General features: G+C 39.5%; 1 protein-coding gene across 12 annotated transcripts in view; it reads left to right on the top strand.

Moving 5' to 3' along the window:
* VPS13D (vacuolar protein sorting 13 homolog D) overlaps nt 1-21,170 on the top strand; it is a 253,994-nt gene that overhangs the window by 49,273 nt on the left and 183,551 nt on the right. For all 12 annotated transcript variants that reach the window (XR_014251756.1, XM_082416950.1, XM_082416945.1 and 9 more), the window contains 6 exons: nt 925-1,015; nt 2,592-2,718; nt 4,356-4,536; nt 9,146-9,328; nt 14,808-15,030; nt 17,997-18,207. Coding sequence is in view for 11 of the 12 variants with exons in the window: in XM_082416950.1 (XP_082273076.1) it covers nt 925-1,015; nt 2,592-2,718; nt 4,356-4,536; nt 9,146-9,328; nt 14,808-15,030; nt 17,997-18,207 (1,016 nt within the window). In the remaining variant the exon portion in view is untranslated. The remainder of the gene's footprint in view (nt 1-924; nt 1,016-2,591; nt 2,719-4,355; nt 4,537-9,145; nt 9,329-14,807; nt 15,031-17,996; nt 18,208-21,170) is intronic.

The raw sequence follows: 21,170 nt of genomic DNA, 5'->3' as shown, positions 1-21,170 counted from the left end.
CGTACCAAGCACCTACTTTGTGGTAGGCATGAAAGATAAAGGGGTGAGTATCGCTGGGCTCTGCCACTCGGGAGCAGAGAGTGTGAATGGGGGTTTGACCTGTTCTCTGTCCCCTCTTCTCTCCTTCCTTCTCTTCAATCAGGGCCTCACCCCGGTGACAACACTCAGAGGTACCTGCCTCAATAAATCATAGACATAGAGTCCTTTTTGTAGTTAAAATGACGGTATTACAATACAGTATTTCTTTGTTTCAGAGACTGCTGTTCCCAAGACAGAGGATTTTGGTTTTCTTCTCTTTATAGTTGTCTCTGGGAAAGAAAATCTTGGATTGTAGTTCCTAAGTGAAGTCCCAGTTGGTCACCACGGGCTTCTATTAAATACTTGTCCAAAGACGTTAAACATTAAGTGTATTTATCATTTTGCTTTGACGAATTTCTTAGGGTGGACTTTACTTAATGAATCTGTGTGAGTGATTACAGAATAGTGCGATATTAGAGATGAATGCAAAAAGGGGAAAATTGTTTTATAATGTAAAACATCTCACTAACAAAGAATAGACGAGGCCAAAAAACCCCACAAAAACCTGAAAACCAAAAATACCAAGAAACGACAACAACAAAAAAGAAAAAAGACAGAAGAAAAAAAATTGAACAAAACAAAAAAGAATAGACGAGGCAACCACAGAGAAGACACCACAGAACCTGGGTTTTAGATTACCCGGTCGAGTTCCTTTCCTGTCAGCTCTCTCCTCTTATTATGGTTTGGCTGACTAAGAAAAGCTGAAATGAAGTTGGCATCAGTAAAATAAAAGCTTTATCTTCAAATTTCCCGAGACGTGCAGCATCTTTCTCGATGCTGTTTGCCTGAAAGTTACCTTTTTTCCCCTCCGTAATATTTGCCTTGCTTTACCTCCTGTGTTCTTAGGTTCATTCGCTCTCTCTCGTGCTGAATAAGACCACCAGTGAGCTTGCTAAAGCAAATGTGTCCAAATTAGTGGCACACCTGGAAATGATTGGTAAGTGGGGAAAATCAGACTTGCAAAATCCGGGTAGAGTTTGGACATCCTGCTTACCAATCTAACTGTCCTCACTGGCTAAGTAAGGTGTGGCTCAGTGGCTTGGTTGTGGTTACTAGCCTACTAGCCTGGCCATGGTTTGTGGTGGTGGTGCCCCAATACTGGTCTGTGGATCAGAATCATCTGGGTAGCTCGTTAGAAATGCACATGTCGGCACAACTCCTTCCCCATCCCAGGAATCTGATTCTTTAGGTTGGGATGGGGTCCTGACATCTGTCTGTGTTTTAAACAGACTATCTGGGTGACTATGTAATTTCTTTGTCTAAAATTAGGACATTTTTGAGAGTGAAAGGGGACATTATTCATAATTACAGCTGGGAAACAGGCATATAACAGGGCCGTCTCTGGGAAACCAGGGCACGTGTTCAGTCTGTTGCCATGCCTAGGGGGAGCCACCAAAGGGGTGGTTTAGGCAGGGGGATATTGTAGCAAAGCTAGCATTCTTTCTAATGGGACTCTATAGGTTGAAATTCCTAGTAGCACACAAGAGAGGAGCTATATCAAGTTCTAAATCAGAGGGATTTACAGTGTGCATAAAATACCGCTCCTTTTTTAAGCAACTGGTAATGAAATAAGGAAGATTACAAAGCTCCAATGTTGATTCTGTAGTAAAATAAGAATGTCTTTTGGGGACGGGATGAACTAAAATTGAGGTTTCATGCCTGGTATAAATTAATTTATAAAAGGTTCCTAGAAGAGATGGGTCTTTAGAATTGGGAGAAACTTGTGTATTTTTGTTAGAGGACATTAGGGGTCAAAAATAAGTATGCGTCTTCAGTTCATTGTGCGCAGAACTAGCCTGCCAAATATATACACCTCAGTCATTGTTCTGTAATGCTAATTATGATGATAAAGTTTGTTTCACAGAAGCAACAGTTCAGAATATTCCTTTTCAATATCCACACCATGTTAAGAATGATTCATATAGGTTTGCGCCCCAGGTGTACGTTTCAACATTTCTTCTTTCTTCTACCCACCTTCTAGAGGCTTTACTTGTGTAATGTCAGAGTATTTTCAAATCTGTGTCTCCAGTGTCTGTCTCATTAGTTTTGCCTTTTAATTAAATCACACTAAAACCCATTTTTTAATGCTTGATTAACATATCTCTGACACTTCCTCCTTTATTCTTTTGTCCGTAGTACAAAATAGACCTCATGATATTTCACTAATTCTAATTAGTGGTCTGATCTCAGAAGAGATCACATTTTTATTTGTATTTGTAAATGTTTTATCCTTTAAATTGTGTATGCATTTAATTTTTTTCCCCTTGTAAGTGTTAAAGTGTGATGCTGCAGTATTATTTCAATCCCTTTGGACTTGCATTGAGACTATTTGCAATAGTACATAAAATATTTTCTGGGTGTGTAGGAATGTGAAAATTTTCTTTTGACATTTTGTTTTATTAAATGGTGTAAAGTCTGAGGCATGTGTATATCAGTTTTTGTTTCAGGCAAATTTAAGGTGTGTGACAGAAAAAAGATACATAAGAATGTGTTCTAATTTTTAACATTCCTAGAAGGAGACCTGGCCTTACAGGGAAGCATTGGGAGCCTGTCTCTGAGTGACCTTACATCCCATGGAGAGTTCTATAGAGAACGGTTCACTACAAGTGGGGAAGAAGCACTCATCTTCCAGACTTTCAAGTAAAAATATCGATCTTTTCTCACTTAACATTTTGTCATAATTGCGTGTTGTTTCAAATTCTTGTCAGCTAAACAATGAAGACAAATTTTAAAAAGTCGTAACATCTTACGTAAAATTGATTTGATCTAGTTATGGGGAATCTTGATTTATATTAAAATGCATCTGCATTGAAGTGGGCTACTCAGGCTTAATAAATAAGTGGGGTATGATTGAAATAATTGTGATTATTATTACAGTCTGGTTTCACACCAACTTGTTATGTGACTTTGAGCAAGTCACTTAATCTCCATGCATCAGTTTTTCTATCGAAATATTGAAGGGACTATGTTAGATCAATTTCCATCTAGCTCTGAATGTTCTGGAATTATTTCAGCCTGAGAAAGTTGTTGAAGATACGGGTTTTAAATTACAGTACGCATTTTTCCCAGTACAAACACAATCTATATTCAATTTTAGAACTTAGAAGGCATTTTTAGCCTATGTAGTTATTAAAGAATGGTTTTCTCAGAAAGCAGAAAGTTTAAAAGGCTGGTTTTTCAACTTCTCAGGGAGCTGTTAGAAAATATAGGTATCCAGCTCTGCCCCCAAATATTCTGGTCTGTGGTAGTATTCTTTTTTTTTTTAAACTTGCCAAAGTGATTTTAAAAAATTTTTTGGCCGCACCGCACAGCATGTGGGATCTTAATTCCCTGACCAGGGATCAAAGCCGCACCCCCTGCATTGGAAGCATGGAGTCTTAACCACTGGACCACCAGGGAAGTCCTGCCAGAGTGATTTTAATGTTCAACCAGAGTTGAGAAAAATGGTCCCTAAAGATGTCTGAGAACTTTTTCTTTCATTTCCAGAGGAAGTATATCATACTGTTCTGAGAATTTAGATTGATTTGTTTGCACTGTTACCTACCACAGTGGCATGGTTCTCTAATAAATGAGATAATTAATGTAAAGCTCTTAACTCTCTGCCTGACACAAAATAGGTGCTCACCTAATACGAGTTCTTTTCCCCAGTGGCCGTGTCCTGTATAATAATTTATTATTATGGCATCATGTTCCATTAAATTTAAAACCATTTGTAAAAGTTTTCTAATTTATCTGTGAATGTAGATGCTAAAACTCTTTAGCTTGCATTTCACTGAAGTCAAAAGAAGACTTCTTTCAGCTTCCAGAAGACAGATTGCCCCAGAAACTTTGGTTCTGTTGCCTAATTTTCTTTACCGATTGTTTCGTGGTCTTATTTTTATTACCTTTCAAGCCCATATTGTCACAGTCTTTGCTAGAAGAGTGAGCAGGAATAATCACTTTTCCTTAAAGGCAGGGAAAAAGAGCCTCAGGGGAAAGGTCTGAACCACAGGTGTCTTCTGAGTAAGTTCTGGAGTCATGAGTGGGTTCAGCACCCAAAGCTGTCCCCCTGTTTATAGCCCTGTTCATCACGCCAGACTTTTATTTAACATCCTCAACACATGGCGGGAGCTTAGAAAGGAAGTAATTATTGGAGTTTGCTTTCTAAAACTTGATTGGTGGATTTCCATTTTAATAAAGCTGTTTTCTAGGGAACCCCCGAAGTCAACCCAAGTTTTCTTCAAATACTAATTTGCATCTTGCTGCTGTCTGAGTCACATTTTTGCCCTTCCTCCTAGATACGGCCGGCCCGACCCGCTGCTCCGGAGGGAGCACGACATTCGAGTGAGCCTCCAGATGGCCTCCGTGCAGTATGTGCACACCCAGCGCTTCCAGGCGGAGGTGGTGGCCTTCATCCAGCACTTCACTCAGCTGCAGGACGTGTTAGGGCGCCAGCGAGCTGCTATTGAGGGGCAGACGGTAGGTAGTGTCATTGATCTAAGACGCTTTTCCAGTTTGACTGATCAGTAGAACTTTTAAATCTCTAGAGGTAAATCTGGAAAATTTCACTGAAAAAGGTGAAGGTAATTAGGTAATCTTAAGCTTACTACTGTCTTCCAGGTAGCTGATTATCTACAGGAATCTTACTGTAATCGGAGAGCTTATATTCCTTATTCATCATATCGTGTTTTAATTTCCTTTGAAGTTTAGCTTTAGCTTGCTCTAAAAAAGATAAAGTTTATGGATAACACTTAAGACTTCAGGTCCCTTTTAGAACTTCAGTGGGGTTACTTCTTCTGGAAAGTGGTCCCAAAGAACATATCTATTGTATTATAGAAAGAGGATTTTTTTCAAATATAGTTCTCCAACTTCTTAGTTCATGGCTCCTTTTAATGTCTTGGAATTTTTTCCGTGATACATCCTAGGCCAAAAGAAACACCAAATGGTCTTTCCATTTCCAAAGTAATGAAGTCTAAACAACTTATTAAGTATATATGTCCAACAGCTTAGTAGCTGTTAGGAAAAAAACACGTAAGTGAAAATGAGATTTTTATTTCATTTTTAAATAACCGTAATTCCTTCCTAGTAGGATGTATGTGCCTCTTGGGCACTGAACAGTTTCTCACACTTGGAATCAGGTTGAACATCACAACCCTCATTTCCTTTTCCACATTTATTTTATCATGGTACTTGCTTTTTATAGCAGCAACAGCTTAAGACCCAGCTTTGCAAAGATGTGACATCATTGAAAGGAATGTAGCATGATCTAACATTGAGTGTAAACCATCTCAAGTTAGTAGTTTGTGCAGTGTCTAACAGATGATGTGTTTCCCTCAAAGATTTGAAATGTCCTGTCAGCGCATCTGTGAGTGTGAGGCAGCCTCCTGTGGTGTCTTGGCACACAGTTTGGGAACCACAGAAAACAATTACAATGTAGTTCTTTGTAAAACTTGTTATTTATTTATTTTTAAGCTTTATTAGGTAAAAGATTAAAATTTAAGTCTTTATAGTGGCAACACTTAAAAATTTTATGTTTTAGTTCAAATTCAAAAGTTTTGAATATGTTGTATATTGTTTTAGTACAGAATCGAAGTAAAAAAGGACATTTGGAGAAAGGTCTCTTTCTCAATTACTTTTCCTCAGCCACCCAATTTCTGTCCTTGGCAACAACCAATGTTACTGGTTTCCTGTGTATGTTATAGAGAAGGTGTTTGTTTTTAAATATAAAAGTACAATCAAATTATAGGGAATCTGGAAAAAATATCTTATCAGTTTTCTAGCACCATAGGTATGTTTTATGGTCATCTTTTTTCCCTATACCTGTTTCCATGGTTATAATTACGGAGTATGTAACCTTTTTTTTCTCTCTTTAGAAACTTAAAAAAAACAATTTGGTATTTGATACATATAAAGAATATCTGTAGCATGTATATAAATTACAAAGTGTGATAATAGAAGGAACATCTATGAACCCACCACCAAAATAAAAATTAAAACGTTACTAAGACTGTTGCATGTGGTCCTTCCCTATCTCATTCTGTTAATGCCTCAGGTAACCCCTCTCCTGATTTTTGGGTCGACTAGTCCCTTTAAAATTAAAAGAAAACTTTGTATACAGTATCTTTTGTTTTGCTTGTTTGACCTTTATAAAAAGGGCATTAAATTTGCTTGTGTCCCTTTGCTAATTTTCTCCCAGCCCTAATCCCTGCATCCTGGTAGCCACTGGCCAACTTGCTATTACAACAGAATACAGCCATGTTCATTCGTTTCCTTATTGTCTGTGGATGCTTTTATAGTTTTCTTGATTTGCTCCAATATCTTATGGATTTTGTATCTATGCTCCTGAGGGATATTAGTTTGTCGTTTTCTTTTCTTGAAAAGGAAAGAATGCCTTTTTTCTGGTTTTAGTAACTGGTCAGTGCTGTCCTTGTAGTATGAATTGGGAAGTGTTCCTTATTCTATTTTCAGAATAGTTTGTGTAGAATTGACATTATTTCTTCCTATATATATTCTGGATATAAGACTTTTGATATATGTATTACAGATATTTTCTCCTAGTCTATAGGTTTTTTTTCCCATTTTCTTTTTTTTTTAATTTTTGGCTGCGCTGGGTCTTAGTTGTAGCACGCGGGATCTTCGTTGTGGCATGCGGGATCTTTGTTTTAGTTGTGGCATGTGGGCGTCTTAGTTGCAGCATGAGGACTTCTTAGTTGCAGCATGCGAACTCTTAGTTGCGGCATGCATGTGGGATCTAGTTCCCCGGCCAGGGGTCGAACCCCGGCCCTGTGCATTGGGAGCACGGAGCCTTAGCCACTGGACCTTTTCCCATTTTCTTAATACTGTTTTTTGAAAAGCAGGAGCCTTTCATTTTTCTTTTTTTTTTAAAAATTTCTCTTTTTAAATTTATTTATTTTTTGGCTGTGTTGGGTGTTCGTTGCTGTGCACGGGCTTTCTCTAGCTGCGGTGAATGGGGGCTACTCTTTGTTGCGGTGCACGGGCTTCTCATTGCAGTGGCTTCTCTTGTTGCAGAGCACGGGCTCTAGGCACACGGGCTTCAGTAGTTGTGGCATGCAGGCTTCAGTAGTTGTGGCTCGTGGGCTCTAGAGCTCAGGCTCAATAGTTGTGGTGCACAGGCTTAGTTGCTCCACGGCATGTGGGATCTTACCAGAGCAGGGCTCGAACCCGTGTTCCCTGCATTGGCAGGCGGATTCTTAACCACTGCACCACCAGGGAAGTCCCAGAAGTCTTTCATTTTGATGAAGTCCAATTTTTTTCTTTTAGAGGTTAGTGCTGTGTGTTTTGTGAAAGAAATCTGCTTACCACTAGGTGGCAAAAAATTTCTCCTATTTCCTCTTTTAGAAGTGTTATAATTTTAGACCTCTTCCATTTTGAGTCAATTTTTGTGTATTTTATGAAATAAGGGTTGAGTTTTTTTTCCGTATACATATTCAGACTATTCTTTTCCCATTGAATTACCTTGACACTTCTGTTGAGAATGTATGCGTGTATTTCCTTATTCTGTATTCTGTTCCATTGATTTATATTTAATTGTATACCACCCTGTCTTGATTGCTCTTGCTTTATGATATGTCTTGAAATCAGATAGTTTAAGTCCTCCAACTTCTGTTTCAAAGATGTATTGGCTATTATAGGTCCTTTGTTTTTCTCTATAAATTTTAGAATCAGCTTGTCTGTTTCTACAGTAAAGTCAGCTAGGATTTGATTGGGGTTGCCTTGAATCCGTATATCTGGAGAATTGACGTCTTAACAATATTGAGTCTTCGGATCCTTGAGTATGGTATATCCCTCCATTTAATTAGATCTTCAGTTTCTCTCAGCAGTGTTTCGTAGTTTTGGGTATACCGTTCTTACACATCTTTTGTTAAATTTATCCCTAGGTGTTTCACAATTTTGATGCTATTGTAAATTGTATCAATTAAAAATTTCAATGTACACTTGTTTATTGAAAGTTTAAGAAATATAATTGACTCATATACTGACATGTTGACCTCATATCCTACAATCTTGCTAAACTTACTTATCGTAGTTCCTTTAGATTCTTTAGGGTTTTCTACATAGATGATTATGTTGTCTGTGAATAAGAGAGTTTTCTTTTTTCCTTTCCAACCTGTATAGCTTTTTGTGTGGACTAGGACTTCCACCACCATGTTGAATAGAAGTGGTGAGAGGGGGGTGTCCACGCTTTGTTCCTTATCTTAGAGGGAAAACATTGTCTTTCACAGGTGTTACGTATATGATGTTAGCTCTAGATAGTTTGCGTGTGTTTTTAAGTTACCTGTCTACTTCGTCTGAATTGTCAATTTGTTGGCATGAACTTGTTCATAGGTTCCCACATCTTTTTAATATTTTTAAGTTCTCTAGCAATGTCCCTGACTCTTCCCTGATAGTGGTGATTTTTGTTTCCTTCCTTTTTTCTTGATTAATACAGGTAGAGTTTTATACTTTCAATCAACTCGTGGAGGCCTGTGTTAGGCCCATGCATACTGTTAACAAGCACGCCGTGTGCACTTGAAAAGAATGTAAAGTGGTTGTTGGGTAGAGTGTTCTATAAATGTTTAATTGATTTTTCTCTGTTGTTTATCTGTTTTCTAAATAACTGGTTTCTGCTCTTTATGATTGTCTTCCTTCTCCTTACTTAGGTTTATTTTGCTTTTCTACCTTCTTAAGCTGGAAGCTTTATTGATTTTAAATCTTTAATATAAAATAAGCATTTAATGCTAAACATTTTTCTTTAAGTACCTTTTTAAGTGCATTCCATGAATTTTAATGTGCTGTGTTTTCTTTTTCAGTAAGGTCAAAATATTTTTTTAATTTCTCTTGTGATTTCTTCTGTGACCCATGGGTTATTGAGAAGTGTATAGTCTAATTTCCAGATATTTGGGGGTTTTACATTATCTTCTTGTTACTGATTTCTAATTTAACTCCTTGGTGTTCAAAGAATATATTCTGTGTGATTTTAGTTGTTTTAGATTTATAAATTCATGAAACTTTTGGAAACTTGAGGTTATTTGATTATAAAATTAGGGAATTAATTGAACCTATAATCCAATTTTCCTTCTTCTTTCAGGTGAGAGATCAAGCCCAGCGCTGTTCACGGGTTCTCCTGGATATTGAGGCTGGTGCTCCTGTTCTTCTTATCCCAGAAAGTTCCAGATCAAATAATCTGATTGTAGCGAATTTGGGGAAGTTGAAAGTCAAGAACAAGTTTCTCTTTGCTGGTATTCCTGGGACCTTTACCTTACAAGATAAGGTGAGCAGTCAGCACCCATTCCCTTCTCAGTTCACCTGGCATTGGAATGCCAATCGAAGAATTCAGATGCTGCCATAAGAAGATTCCTAACCACTGTTACTTTTGTAGTATATGCGGCTTGAAGAATATTTTTTTGGACATTTTATTAACATTTCAATTAACCTTTCATAGAGGTAGTGTAAATTACAACTTTTACTAACTGTATGTAGTAACTTATTTTAGCAAACAAATCAACAGAACCATCTTTATAATGCTTTCCTCATAGGCTGAACTCATAGTAATCAACTGTTTATACTATGTGGCTTTTTTCAGAAGACATGATTTGGCCCAAGGCTTATCTGAAGCCATTTAAAAATACCTTAATAATTACATCGTATGGAGTATACTGCTTTACAGTTTAAAAGTACGTTAGCACTTATTTCTTATAACATGTTTGGAGGTAATTGGGATGAGGATTGCTGCTTTCATTTTACATTTGGAAAAGCTAGGACTCATTGAGAATACATGATGAAAATGGGAAACCCTAGGAAATCACAGACTTAGCACTGATAGGACCTTGGAGGTGGTCCCACCCATTTTTGCAGTTGAGGAGACGAGTAACTTGCTGGAATTAGAGACTATCTTATGTTCTAGGGAGTTGTGTGTGTGTGTATGTGTGTTTTAATATTTATTTATTTATTTTGGCTGCACTGGGTTTTAGTTGTGGCACGTGGGATCTTCGTTGAGGCATGTAGGATCTTTAGTTGTGGCATGCGGACTTCTTAGTTGTGGCATGAGGACTCTTAGTTGCGGCATGCATGCAGGATCTAGTTCCCTGACCAGGGATTCGAATCTGGGCCCCCTGTGGTGGGAGCGCAGAGTCTTACCCACTGGACCACCAGGGAAGTCCCTCTAGGTGTGTGTTTTAATGAAACTTTACTGGTTTCCACCGCAACTGACTATTATAGCAATGCAGATAGCCAGTGTTTGTTGAATGCCTATTATACATCAGCCTGTACTAAGCTCCTTACATATTTGTTCACCTTGTCCTTATTAGCAACCTAAGATGTATTGTTCGCTTGTTTGTTTGTTTGTTTATTTATTTATGGCTCCGTTGGGTCTTTGTTGCTGCATACAGGCTTTCTCTAGTTGTGGTGATCTGCGCCTACTCTTCGTTGCGGTGCACAGCCTTCTCATTGCAGTGGCTTCTCTTGTTGCGGAGCACAGGCTCTAGGTGTGTGGGCTTTAGTAGTTGTGGCATGTGGGCTCAGTAGTTGTGGTTCCCGCTGACACCTCAGGGTACTGCCTATCTGTTCCACCTCTGCTGCCCTTAATGCCCAAGGGAGAGCTGAATTCTTCTTGGGAACTGTCTTTTCAGCCTTTAGTTAGTTCTTTGGAATATATTTGTTTGTGGTAAATCTTTGTTTTGAGGCCTAAATCTTTAGGAAGAGATCAGTTAGAGCCAGAATGGGTGATCAAGTTTTAGACTGCAGGCTCAGTAGTTGTGGCACACGGGCTTAGTTGCTCCACAGCATGTGGGATCTTCCCAGACCAGGGATCGAACCTGTGTCCCCTGCATTGGCAGGCAGATTCTTAACCACTGCGCCACCAGGGAAGTCCCCTAAGAGGTACTGTTAACACCATTTTTCCAGATAAAGAAATTGAGACTTAGGGACTTCCCTGGTGGTCCAGTGGTAAAGAATCTGCCTTCTAGTGGAACCCGGGCACCACAACTAGAGAGAGAAAACCTACACGCCACAACTAGAGAGAAGCCCTAGTGCCACAATGAAAGATCCCGCGTGCTGCAACTAAGACCCGAAACAGCCAAAACAATAATAATGATAATAATAATAAAGAAAATAAATAAATTTAAAAAAAGAAATTGAGACTTAGATAGGTTAAGTAATTTCTTTTGGATTAAACATCTAGTGAGGAGTACAGTGTGGACCTTAGACTTTGGTGTGTCTGCTTTCAATACTCCATGCTCTTAACCACGGTATGATTTTACCTCCCAGTATTAGGATTAGGTTTATGTAGGGGAAAATAAACTGGCAAAGGCTACTGCTGTCTTACTGGTCTTTGCCAAATAGCTGTAGCTCTTCTGAATTTTCTAAAGGATGTGGCAGTGAATTCATTAAAATAACTTAGATGGAAGAACTCCAGAGGTTATTAGAGAAAAGATGCAAATTTGAACAGAAAAGGTACTGTTCGCCTCTCTAGGTGTAGGAAGAAAAGAAAACGGAAGAGTGACTAGGGTGCTAGTCTTGCCAGGCCTTTGCCAAGGAGCTCAACTCGGGTCAGAAAGTAATAGGAAGACTGTATTTGTTGGTAATGCCTAAACTCAGATACTGTTATTATTTTCAAATTACTATGTCTATAGTTTTCTTCATTTGTTTCACTTTTCACTTAGCCATTTATTCACTACGTCTAACCTAAACACCCTGAACCAAAAATATTTGATTCTTTGAGTGGGAATGGGTGGAGTGAGGAGGAGAGTGAAGACGAGCCAGTGAGAACCACAGGAGCCGTGTTCATGTGTCATAACCCGGAGCTCAGGACCCGGAGTGGGGGTGTTTGGATGATGGTTAGAGGGCAGGTTGTCCTTATATCACCTCACTACAGCCGCTTAGACGAACCAGATTTAGCGATCAGAGCACACGGTGAAACCAGAACAGCAGTGATTAACAACGCAGAAGGAAGAGCGCCACCAGGTTTGCGCATCTTCACGCCCCGTCTTCAGGCAGCTGATGGCTGAGAACGTGCTTGTTCACCTTGTGGTCAGAAGCCCTCCTGGTGGAACAGTAGGCCTTCCTGCCAGAGAAATAGGCTTCCACTTAATGTATTTTTTTTAAGACAGTAAAAATAAAGCAAATCACCACTGGCCTCTCACAGTAGGCCTAGTAGAGAACTAGTAACCTTGGTCTTAATGAAAATCTCTTTTCATATTTGAGTGATAAGCATTTTGCTGTTTACTGACTTAAGTCTTAAAGAAAATAAAAGAAAGATCCATTTATAAAAAGAAAGATTTGTAACTGCTTCTAAAATTTGTTACTTTTCCTTACTATGAGGTGTTTATAATTAACATGACTAGATATTAAACAAATGTGTCAGAGCTGGTGTTTACACACGAATGTTGTTCCCGCTGACACCTCAGGGTACTGCCTATCTGTTCCACCTCTGCTGCCCTTACTGCCCAAGGGAGAGCTGAATTCTTCTTGGGAACTGTCTTTTCAGCCTTTAGTTAGTTCTTTGGAATATATTTGTTTGTGGTAAATCTTTGTTTTGAGGCCTAAATCTTTAGGAAGAGATCAGTTAGAGCTAGAATGGGTGACCAAGTTCAATAATACCGTTTTTGTTTCTCTCCCCTTCCTGAAAAGATAAGGACTTATTTTCTATGTCAGATATATCTATATATGAGCTTAATGAGCTGAGTCTGAATTTAGCTTCTAAAGAAGAATTGCCAAAATATTTCAAGAAAGTTTCGCAAAATGGTTTCTATTTTGTTAAGTATGCCAAATAATAGCACGTAGTTTGTGTAGCATTTTAATGAAAAAATTTCCCTGTATTTGTTTTTGAGGATTTGATTTTCAGTGGCATTGCATACAAGGATCGCTTTTTCTTCAAGGTATAATATGCTTTTTTGCCTCCTGGTTATTCGGAAAAACCTTATGGGATTCAGCAGTCAATTCACATTCATATTCTTAAAAAAGAAAATTTTAAAAAACAATTCTTTAAAATATTTCATTACTTGGGAAAGCCTGCTTATCACTTTTCCCTCTGCTTTGGCAAATCACTTCCCTCCTGTGTAGAGAAGCCCTTGTTAAGGATTATTAAAAGCAATTTCTTTTTTTTTTTCTTTTTAAAGCCCTAGGTAGTACTTTCTTGGTGACCTTATTTTATTTCCTTAAATACTAGAAAAACTTTATCTTGTTACATACCAGTGGTTGTTCTGTAGAATTCCATAAGGGCTGCTTGGAGTGTGTCACTTGTTAAAGTATTTGTAATCAGATAAACTTATCTGTGAAACTTACCTCTCCACATGTACAGTCAAGTTCCACTGATCTAGGCCTGTGTGAAGTGAGTAGTGACTTTCTTCTCCAAAAATCGCTTTACATGTGCCCTTTAATGCATTTGCACGTGTGAGGTTTGTCTAGTATGCATTCCAGTGGTTAAAGGACAGGAAATAGTCCTGAAATCAAAGCTTGCAGAGGGGCTATTTGCCTTTGAGTTCTATGACTCCCGTGTGTTTGGAATTGTTTTACATAAATCCATGTCTTAATGAGCGCAGGTTTGAATTTTTTACATATGTTTTTCCTTTCATTGTTCTCAACCATAGATTGTGCTTAAACCATAACTTCTAAGTCTTTCAAAAGCTTTGAGTTAATCTCCTCAAGCCACTGATTTATTTAAACCCACTCAGAGAGGATGGAGAGATGAATCAAATGAAAGAGCAACAAATACTCTCTAGAGTTTAAATAAACTAAGCAAGAGGGAAGGTTTTTAATGTCGAAATGCTTAAATAATAGCATTTACCTAGTAATTTGCCTTGCAAAAAAGAATTGCAAAAAATAAGAACTTTCACTGTTACATGTAATTACTACTCAAGATAACTGTGAAGGCAAACAGTATTATCACCTTGTTTTCAAATGCTGAGAGGAATGCACATATAAAGCAGTACTGGAAGGAAAACAATTCTTCCCCTCCTTCCAGCTTGTTGGTGAGAAGGGAGAGATGAGAACAAAGCGACCCTGCAGAAGCCATTTGGATATGTAGCTCTGAGGCTTGGGGGAAGGAACCATGGGAAGTTTAAACGTCAATTATTGAACCATTCTGCTGAAAAAGATTTACCCCGTTAGCAATTAACTGAAGGTACTAAGTATGTAAGAAAAGCGTATATTATTTTCAGTAGAATTACAGAATTAATTTTACTCTGTATTTGCCCTTAATTTTTATGCCCTTGAGCAGAAACATAATATGAATGGCTTACCTATATTTTCCATTTTGTTTTCATTTGCAGTTACTTAGATGAGAAATGTAAACACAGGAGGGGAGACTTCTGGAAAGTACAAACACATTACAATGGCTTTATTCCGTATTGCTGTTAGATGCATTTTCTTAGAGCAATAAGTACCTCCCCTCCAGCAAAGCAGCAATGTATCATATGGCTGAGAGATTTGCTTTTGTTGTATTTGACCTAGATTAAACCACCAGTGATTAGTCTCTTGACATTTGCTCTTAAGCCAAAATATCAAATATGTTCCTGCAAAACTGCTATAGTTTTCAGCAGGTACTGAATTATATGTAATATCTCTGCAAATAATTACATGTGGCAGAAAGTATCATGACCCTGTGACCGTTTTGTTTATGGGATCTGGGGGGCTTGGGAGGTACCAAGTGGTATAGAGTCTTTGAAGAGTCCAGGGACTGGGATGGGACTTCCAGGATAGTAGGTACAGTCACCCGCATTCCTGCCTTCTAGTTTTCTTCTGTTTCTTCCCAGGAGTCTGTGCCTTCAGCTTCTCCAACTGGTACTCCCAAACACAGTGTGAGGAAAGTGACAAGCATGGAGGACCTGAAAGGGACCCATTCCGAGGGGCTGTTCATGATGCCTCCTGTTGGAATGAGTCTAGGCAGCCTGAAGAGCGAGTTTGTGCCAAGTACTTCGACCAAGCAGCAAGGGCAGCAAGCCACACCTGCTGTTGGTCAGGTTTCCAGGAGTCCAGGTAAAAGAGGAGAGAGGAGCTGCATGATGAAGGTGGGCAAATGCATGAGACCGTTGGAGGAGCCTAAGGGGGGGATGCATCCCGTACCAGCAGATGCCCACAAAGTGGTAGCATGTCTTTAGTGATAATCCGATTTTGATATTGATTTAGAAGGCTTAAGAACGTTAGGATGTAGATTTAACATTGGGTGACTTCTAGAGTAGGGTTAAATTGGTAAGACAGTGTAAATAAAGAGATTTAGATTGTCTGTTAGGACTTATATGTCAAAACAGTTGCCACCAGATGGTGAGTATAACTAGAACAGTTCCCGCATCCTTAGACACATCCTTGCAAGTCACTGTCCTGACACTATCCCTGCAAGTCACTATTTAATTCTAGAAAAAGAAAAAAGAACTCTGAAAAAAATATTAGTGTGAATTAGGTAACAGAAGAAATACTATGAGTGACAGTTTTTGAAAGACATGAACCACCCAGTTATTGGGTTCTTCTCTAGAATTTGACAATTAGCCATTCCAGATGCAAGCCTAATTTTGGCCTTTTGGTTTTCTGGATGGGTGATGGATTGGATAAGTGAGGTGTTGCTCCAAGGAGTGTGGGAAGCAGAATATGATTAGCCCCAAAAATCAGTGGATGAAAATCAGTCCAGTATGGTTGGACTTTGAGAAATGTGGGACGCTAGCTGAGGGAGGCTGCCGAACGTCTTTTGTTAGATAGATGCAAGGAATGGTTAACTCCTTGTGGTACCTTGTAGTCCCAGAGGTGACAGCAAAGTGGTTTATGGTTACATTGCTGATTAAAGGAGATTATTGTAGTGCTCAGCAAAAGACTGGGTATTGAACACTTACTACGTGCCAGACGTTGTGGCACATTCTTTCATCAGTTTTTGCATTTTATCCTCATGATATAGAGTTTTATTTTATTTAATTAATTAATTAATTAATTTATTTATTTTAAATTTTTATTTATTATTTATTTTTCGCTGTGTTGGGTCTTTGTTTCTTTTCTTTTTATTTATTTATTTATTTTTGGCTGTGTTGGGTCTTCGTTTCTGTGCGAGGGCTTTCTCTAGTTGTGGCAAGTGGGGGCCACTCTTCATCGCGTTGCGCGGGCCTCTCACTGTCGCGGGCTCTCTTGTTGCGGAGCACAGGCTCCAGACGCGCAGGCTCAGTAGCTGTGGCTCACGGGCCCAGCCGCTCCACGGCATGTGGGATCCTCCCAGACCAGGGCTCGAACCCGTGTCCCCTGCATTGGCAGGCAGACTCTCAACCACTGCGCCACCAGGGAAGCCCTAGAGTTTTATTTTTATCCCCATTTTATAGATGAAGAGACAGAGGCTTAGAGAGATTAAGTAACTTGACCATGGTTTTGTAGATGTAGATGGTAAATGGTAGAGTTGGACTATGAATTTAGGCAGTGTGACTCCAGAACCTGCAGTCTTAACCTGCATGATATTGCCTACCAGTCTATATATGCATAACAAATGCATACAGCATGGGGTGGGGTGGGGCTGGGTGCACACGTAGGGCCACTCAATACACGTCTTCTGTTGCCGTTGTTGTCCTGGTGACAACGATGATTAGGAATAAGGCCAATTTTACATATATTTAGAAGCCTATAAGAAGTGATTTAGGATGTTTTATAGAAAGATCTCTTTCCTGATAGTATTTCTCCTCCTGATTTGCTGTTTGTTTCTGGAATTCTATATGTGATTAAGATTGGGTTAAGATAGTGGTTTTCAAACTGCTTCTGTATATCCCTGGGATTCCATGACAACCCTAGGAAATCTCTGAAGCCCTTTCTTTGTTCCCATCCCTTTTCCCCTTCTGCCAGACCAGCTCCACTTTTGTCTACTTCACATATTTATCGATGCAGTAACAAGGCAAGAACTAATTCAATTAGTGCCTGCCTAATCCAGGTGTTAACAATGTTTTGTTCTCCTATATATTAACATGCTATGTTCTCCTGTATAGTAACACGCTATTAGACATAGTTCCTGCCATCATGTGAATGATATGAGAAAGCCATTAAGTAAGCTTTATATTGACAGATTAAGATCATCTTAATCTAAATATTGCCAGATTAAGATAAATGTTATGGGAGAGACAGAATGGTGTAAAGCGAAAGAACAGGACCCAGTTGAGAAGGAGAGAGGAGGGTATGCTGTGGGTAAGACTGTTCAGACAGCAAAGAGCCTGGCATGTGGGGGGCAACAAAGGCCAGTGAGCCCGAGGCTTCACGGGCAAGGTAGAGAATGGCTTGAGATGAGGTTGGAAAAGTAGGCAGTGGGCTTATGCAGGGCTTTACAGGGATTTAGGGGAGTTTCACAGAAAGAACTTTGCATTAAACAAAGCCATCAAAGTATATAAAGGAAGAGAATGTTTTGGTCCCACTTATTTTTTTAAGGATTACTGAGGTATTTTGTGAGCAGAATGGTTTTGTGAGAGCAGACTGGAATTGTGTGGGTATATTGGAGGTAAGTTTATGGTGGTCTAGGCAAGAATGGAGGTGGTATGGATTAGATCAGTGCTGGTGGAAATGGTTACATGTGATGTTTGTTTGGAAAAAAGAATTTTGCTGCTGGAAAATTTTGTAAACCTTTGGGTAACATTATCTCTACACGAGACCCCTGTGGGATCTCCTTGGGAGGGAGCATATTAAGTACTTTTCGTCAGAAGCACTTTAGCCTCAGTTAGTGTCTCGGGACAGCAATGAGACGCTGAGGGGACGTGGCACAGTACGTGCTTGCATGCAGGTGGCGGGCAGGAGATGTCCAACATGCGGAGCATTGTGGACGGAGGTCTTGGTGCCAGAGTGGAGACTTCTGGTCACCCAGCTTTCTGACGCAGGCAGTGCTAAACATTTTCCAAAGACAAAATGAACTTTTTTTGGCTTTCTGGTTTTGTTCTGGGCCAGCCCTTTCCGGGTCCCATTTTCTTCATTGTCTCTCTTTCCTTGGGTCTGTGTAGAAGACCACGTCTGCCTGCTGGATTGCATTGTCGTCGATCTACAAGACATGGACATCTTTGCTGCAGAGAGACACCCACGAGAGTATACTAAGGCCTCGGAAGACAGTAGTGGAGACCTGATCTTCCCCTCCTATTTTGTGCGACAGACAGGAGGAAGCCTCTTGACTGAGCCTTGTAGACTGAAATTGCAGGTGGAAAGGAACTTGGACAAGTGAGTGGTTTATATTCAAATAACTGTCTATTGTAAGTAGAATCGTAATAACTTGGAAATCAGTGCTATTAAGTCTGGAAGGGCATAGGTATTCACTTATTTTTTCATCTGTGTAACAAATATCTATCGAGTCCCTACTATCTGCTAGACATGAGGGCTCCTGTGATGGAAGAAAAAACTTCTGCCGTCATGGAGCTTACATTTTGTTGAGGGATATAGGAAGGTAAGTATATGATTCTAATTTAGTGTTTGATTCAGTGTTATAAACTGTGTTGTAGGATTGTAGTAGGTGCCTTGGAAACAAAGAGGAAGGGACATGAATTTAGCATGGATTTTGATGGGAGTAGGGAGGTAGTGATGGCAGGGAAGGTATTTGGAAGAAGTGACATTGGATTCTATGTTCCAAATACAGTAGATTCTGGACCTGCTATTGCTGTTTACCCTGGAGCTCCATTTAATGAGAATAATTGTTTAGATGCTGTTTTGCCCATTTCACTCTATTAAGCCATCTGAAAGTACTACATAAAAACTGATGAACTGACTCTAATTTACCTTTTAATTAGCTTCAAAACACAGGATGCTTAATATCTGTAGTTTAGAGCATGGCTTCAGTTGTCATTAGTTCCATATCTGGCTGGGAAACTTAACTGAAAAGAAACATTCCCGACCCTACCTGAGACCAGCAGAACCTGGCTCTCAGGGCCTAGCCTCAGGTGTATATTAAAAAGGTCCTCTGGTGGCGCTTACGCTCGCCTGGCCCCTGTGCGTGGACTGGGACAGCTGGTTACAGTGTGTGATGCCTTTCAGTTTGGAGCGTTAATTTTGGAGAAAGCAGCAACATTTGCTTCTTAACTTCAGGGAAAGATGAGGCATGGCTGTAAAGTAATGAAAGAGATTTTCATTGGTAGCATTTTGAAAAGCAGTGTCACTGCTTTTCCAGGGTGTGATTTTAATCCCTCTTTGGCTACTCCCTTTGCAGGTCCTGGGCTTGGGCAAGTCATTTAATATCACTGTTTTGTTTCACTCTGGATTAATGATACAGTTTAGCCGCTCTCACTGAGATTTTTGTGTTTCATTCTTACTTGTTATTCAAGTGCTCCCTGGCTGGCTTTCAGTTATGGTTGGCATGGGCTGTATTTTATTTTACTGGCCTAGAAGTCTTAAGAGGAGCTTCATTATTTAGAAATCAAACACTTTGTTTTCTTTTCAAGTAATGCTTTCCATAAAAAAATGTGCTTTACTACTCTGTTTATCTAAACTTTACCCACTTCCATCAGTGCTTATGTGCAGATAATTATACTCTGTTAGCCCAGATAGAAGGTGATGACTGAACACAAGGTATTCTATCAGCTTCTCACACCACAGACATGGGAACCCAGAGGTTCTTGGTAATCCTTTCCAGCTTTTCTTTGTTGATTGCGTGCGTGACTAGTCTTTTTTCACCTTATATGTAGGTTTTTCTCCATAGACAAAGTAGTTTTTTGTATTCCTCTTCCACTTCAAATCCTAACCCGCTACTTTATATACTCAGAGCATAGTGTCTGCAGGATCCACGATGCCCACTTCACCTCTAGGAGGGGAGAGAAAAAGCTCTTCAGTGTTGGGATGAGGTATCTTCCCCCCACCCAGGGATTTTCAACTTCACTCCTGCCCATCTCAGCTGAAATGAGTGACTGATTCAGGTTTTATCCTAATGTCCCATCTGGGCTCATTATGAAACACTGGTTCTGCCTTTAGTTATCACTAAATGAATAAAGAGCTTGTCACCTTTTCTTTTTCATCAAAATATAGTTGTTGTACAATATTATGTTAATTTCAGGTATACTACCTAGTGATCAGACATTTGCATACATTATGAAATGATCACCACTATGAGCGTAGTAACCATCTGTTTCCATACAAAGTTATTACAGTGTTATTGACCGTATTCCTCATGCTGTATAGCAGCAGTCCCCAACCTTTTTGGCACCAGGGACCAGTTTCGTGGAAGACAGTTTTTCCACGGTATGGGGTAGGGGGCGGTTTTGGGATGATTCAAGTGCATTACATTTATTGTGCACTTTATTTCTATTATTATTACATTGTAACATATAATGAAATAATTATACAACTCACCATAATGCAGAATCAGCGGGAGCCCTGAGCTTGTTTTCAGTTGCCACTCACTGGTAGGGTTTTGATATGAGTCTGCAAGCAGTTGATTTATGATGGTCTCTGTGCAGTCAGACTTCTCTGCTGATGATAATCTGTATCTGCAGCTGCTCCCCAGTGCTAGCATCACTGCCTCAGCTCTACCTCAGGTCATCAGGCATTAGGTTCTTTTTTTTGAATTTTATTTTATTTATTTTTTTATACAGCAGGTCCTTATTAGTTATCCATTTTATACATATCAGTGTATACATGTCAATCCCAATCTCCCAGTTCATCACACCACCTCCCCACCTGCCACTTTCCCCCCTTGGTGTCCATACATTTGTTCTCTACATCTGTGTCTCAACTTCTGCCCTGCAAACTGGTTCATCTGTACCATTTTTCTAGGTTCCACATATATGCGTTAATATACGATATTTGTTTTTCTCTTTCTGACTTACTTCACTCTGTATGACAGACTCTAGGTCCATCCTCCTCACTACAAATAACTCAATTTCGTTTCTTTTTATGGCTGAGTAATATTCCATTGTATATATGTGCCACATCTTCTCTATCCCTTCATCTGTTGATGGACACTTCGGTTGCTTCCATGTCCTGGCTATTGTAAACAGAGCTGCAATGAACATTGTGGTACATGACCCTTTTTGAATTATGGTTTCTTCAGGGTATATGCACAGTAGTGGGATTGCTGGGTTGTATGGTAGTTCTATTTTTAGTTTTTAAAGGAACCTCCATACTGTTCTCCACAGTGGCTGTATCAATTTACATTCCCACCAACAGTGCAAGAGGGTTCCCTTTTCTCCACACCCTCT

Source organism: Balaenoptera physalus, assembly GCF_965194825.1.
Source record: "Balaenoptera physalus genome assembly, chromosome: 1".
In the NCBI taxonomy this organism is placed as follows: domain Eukaryota; kingdom Metazoa; phylum Chordata; class Mammalia; order Artiodactyla; family Balaenopteridae; genus Balaenoptera; species Balaenoptera physalus.
The sequence above is the reverse complement of the archived record's forward strand: the minus strand, read 5'-3'. Positions and strand labels throughout refer to the sequence as shown.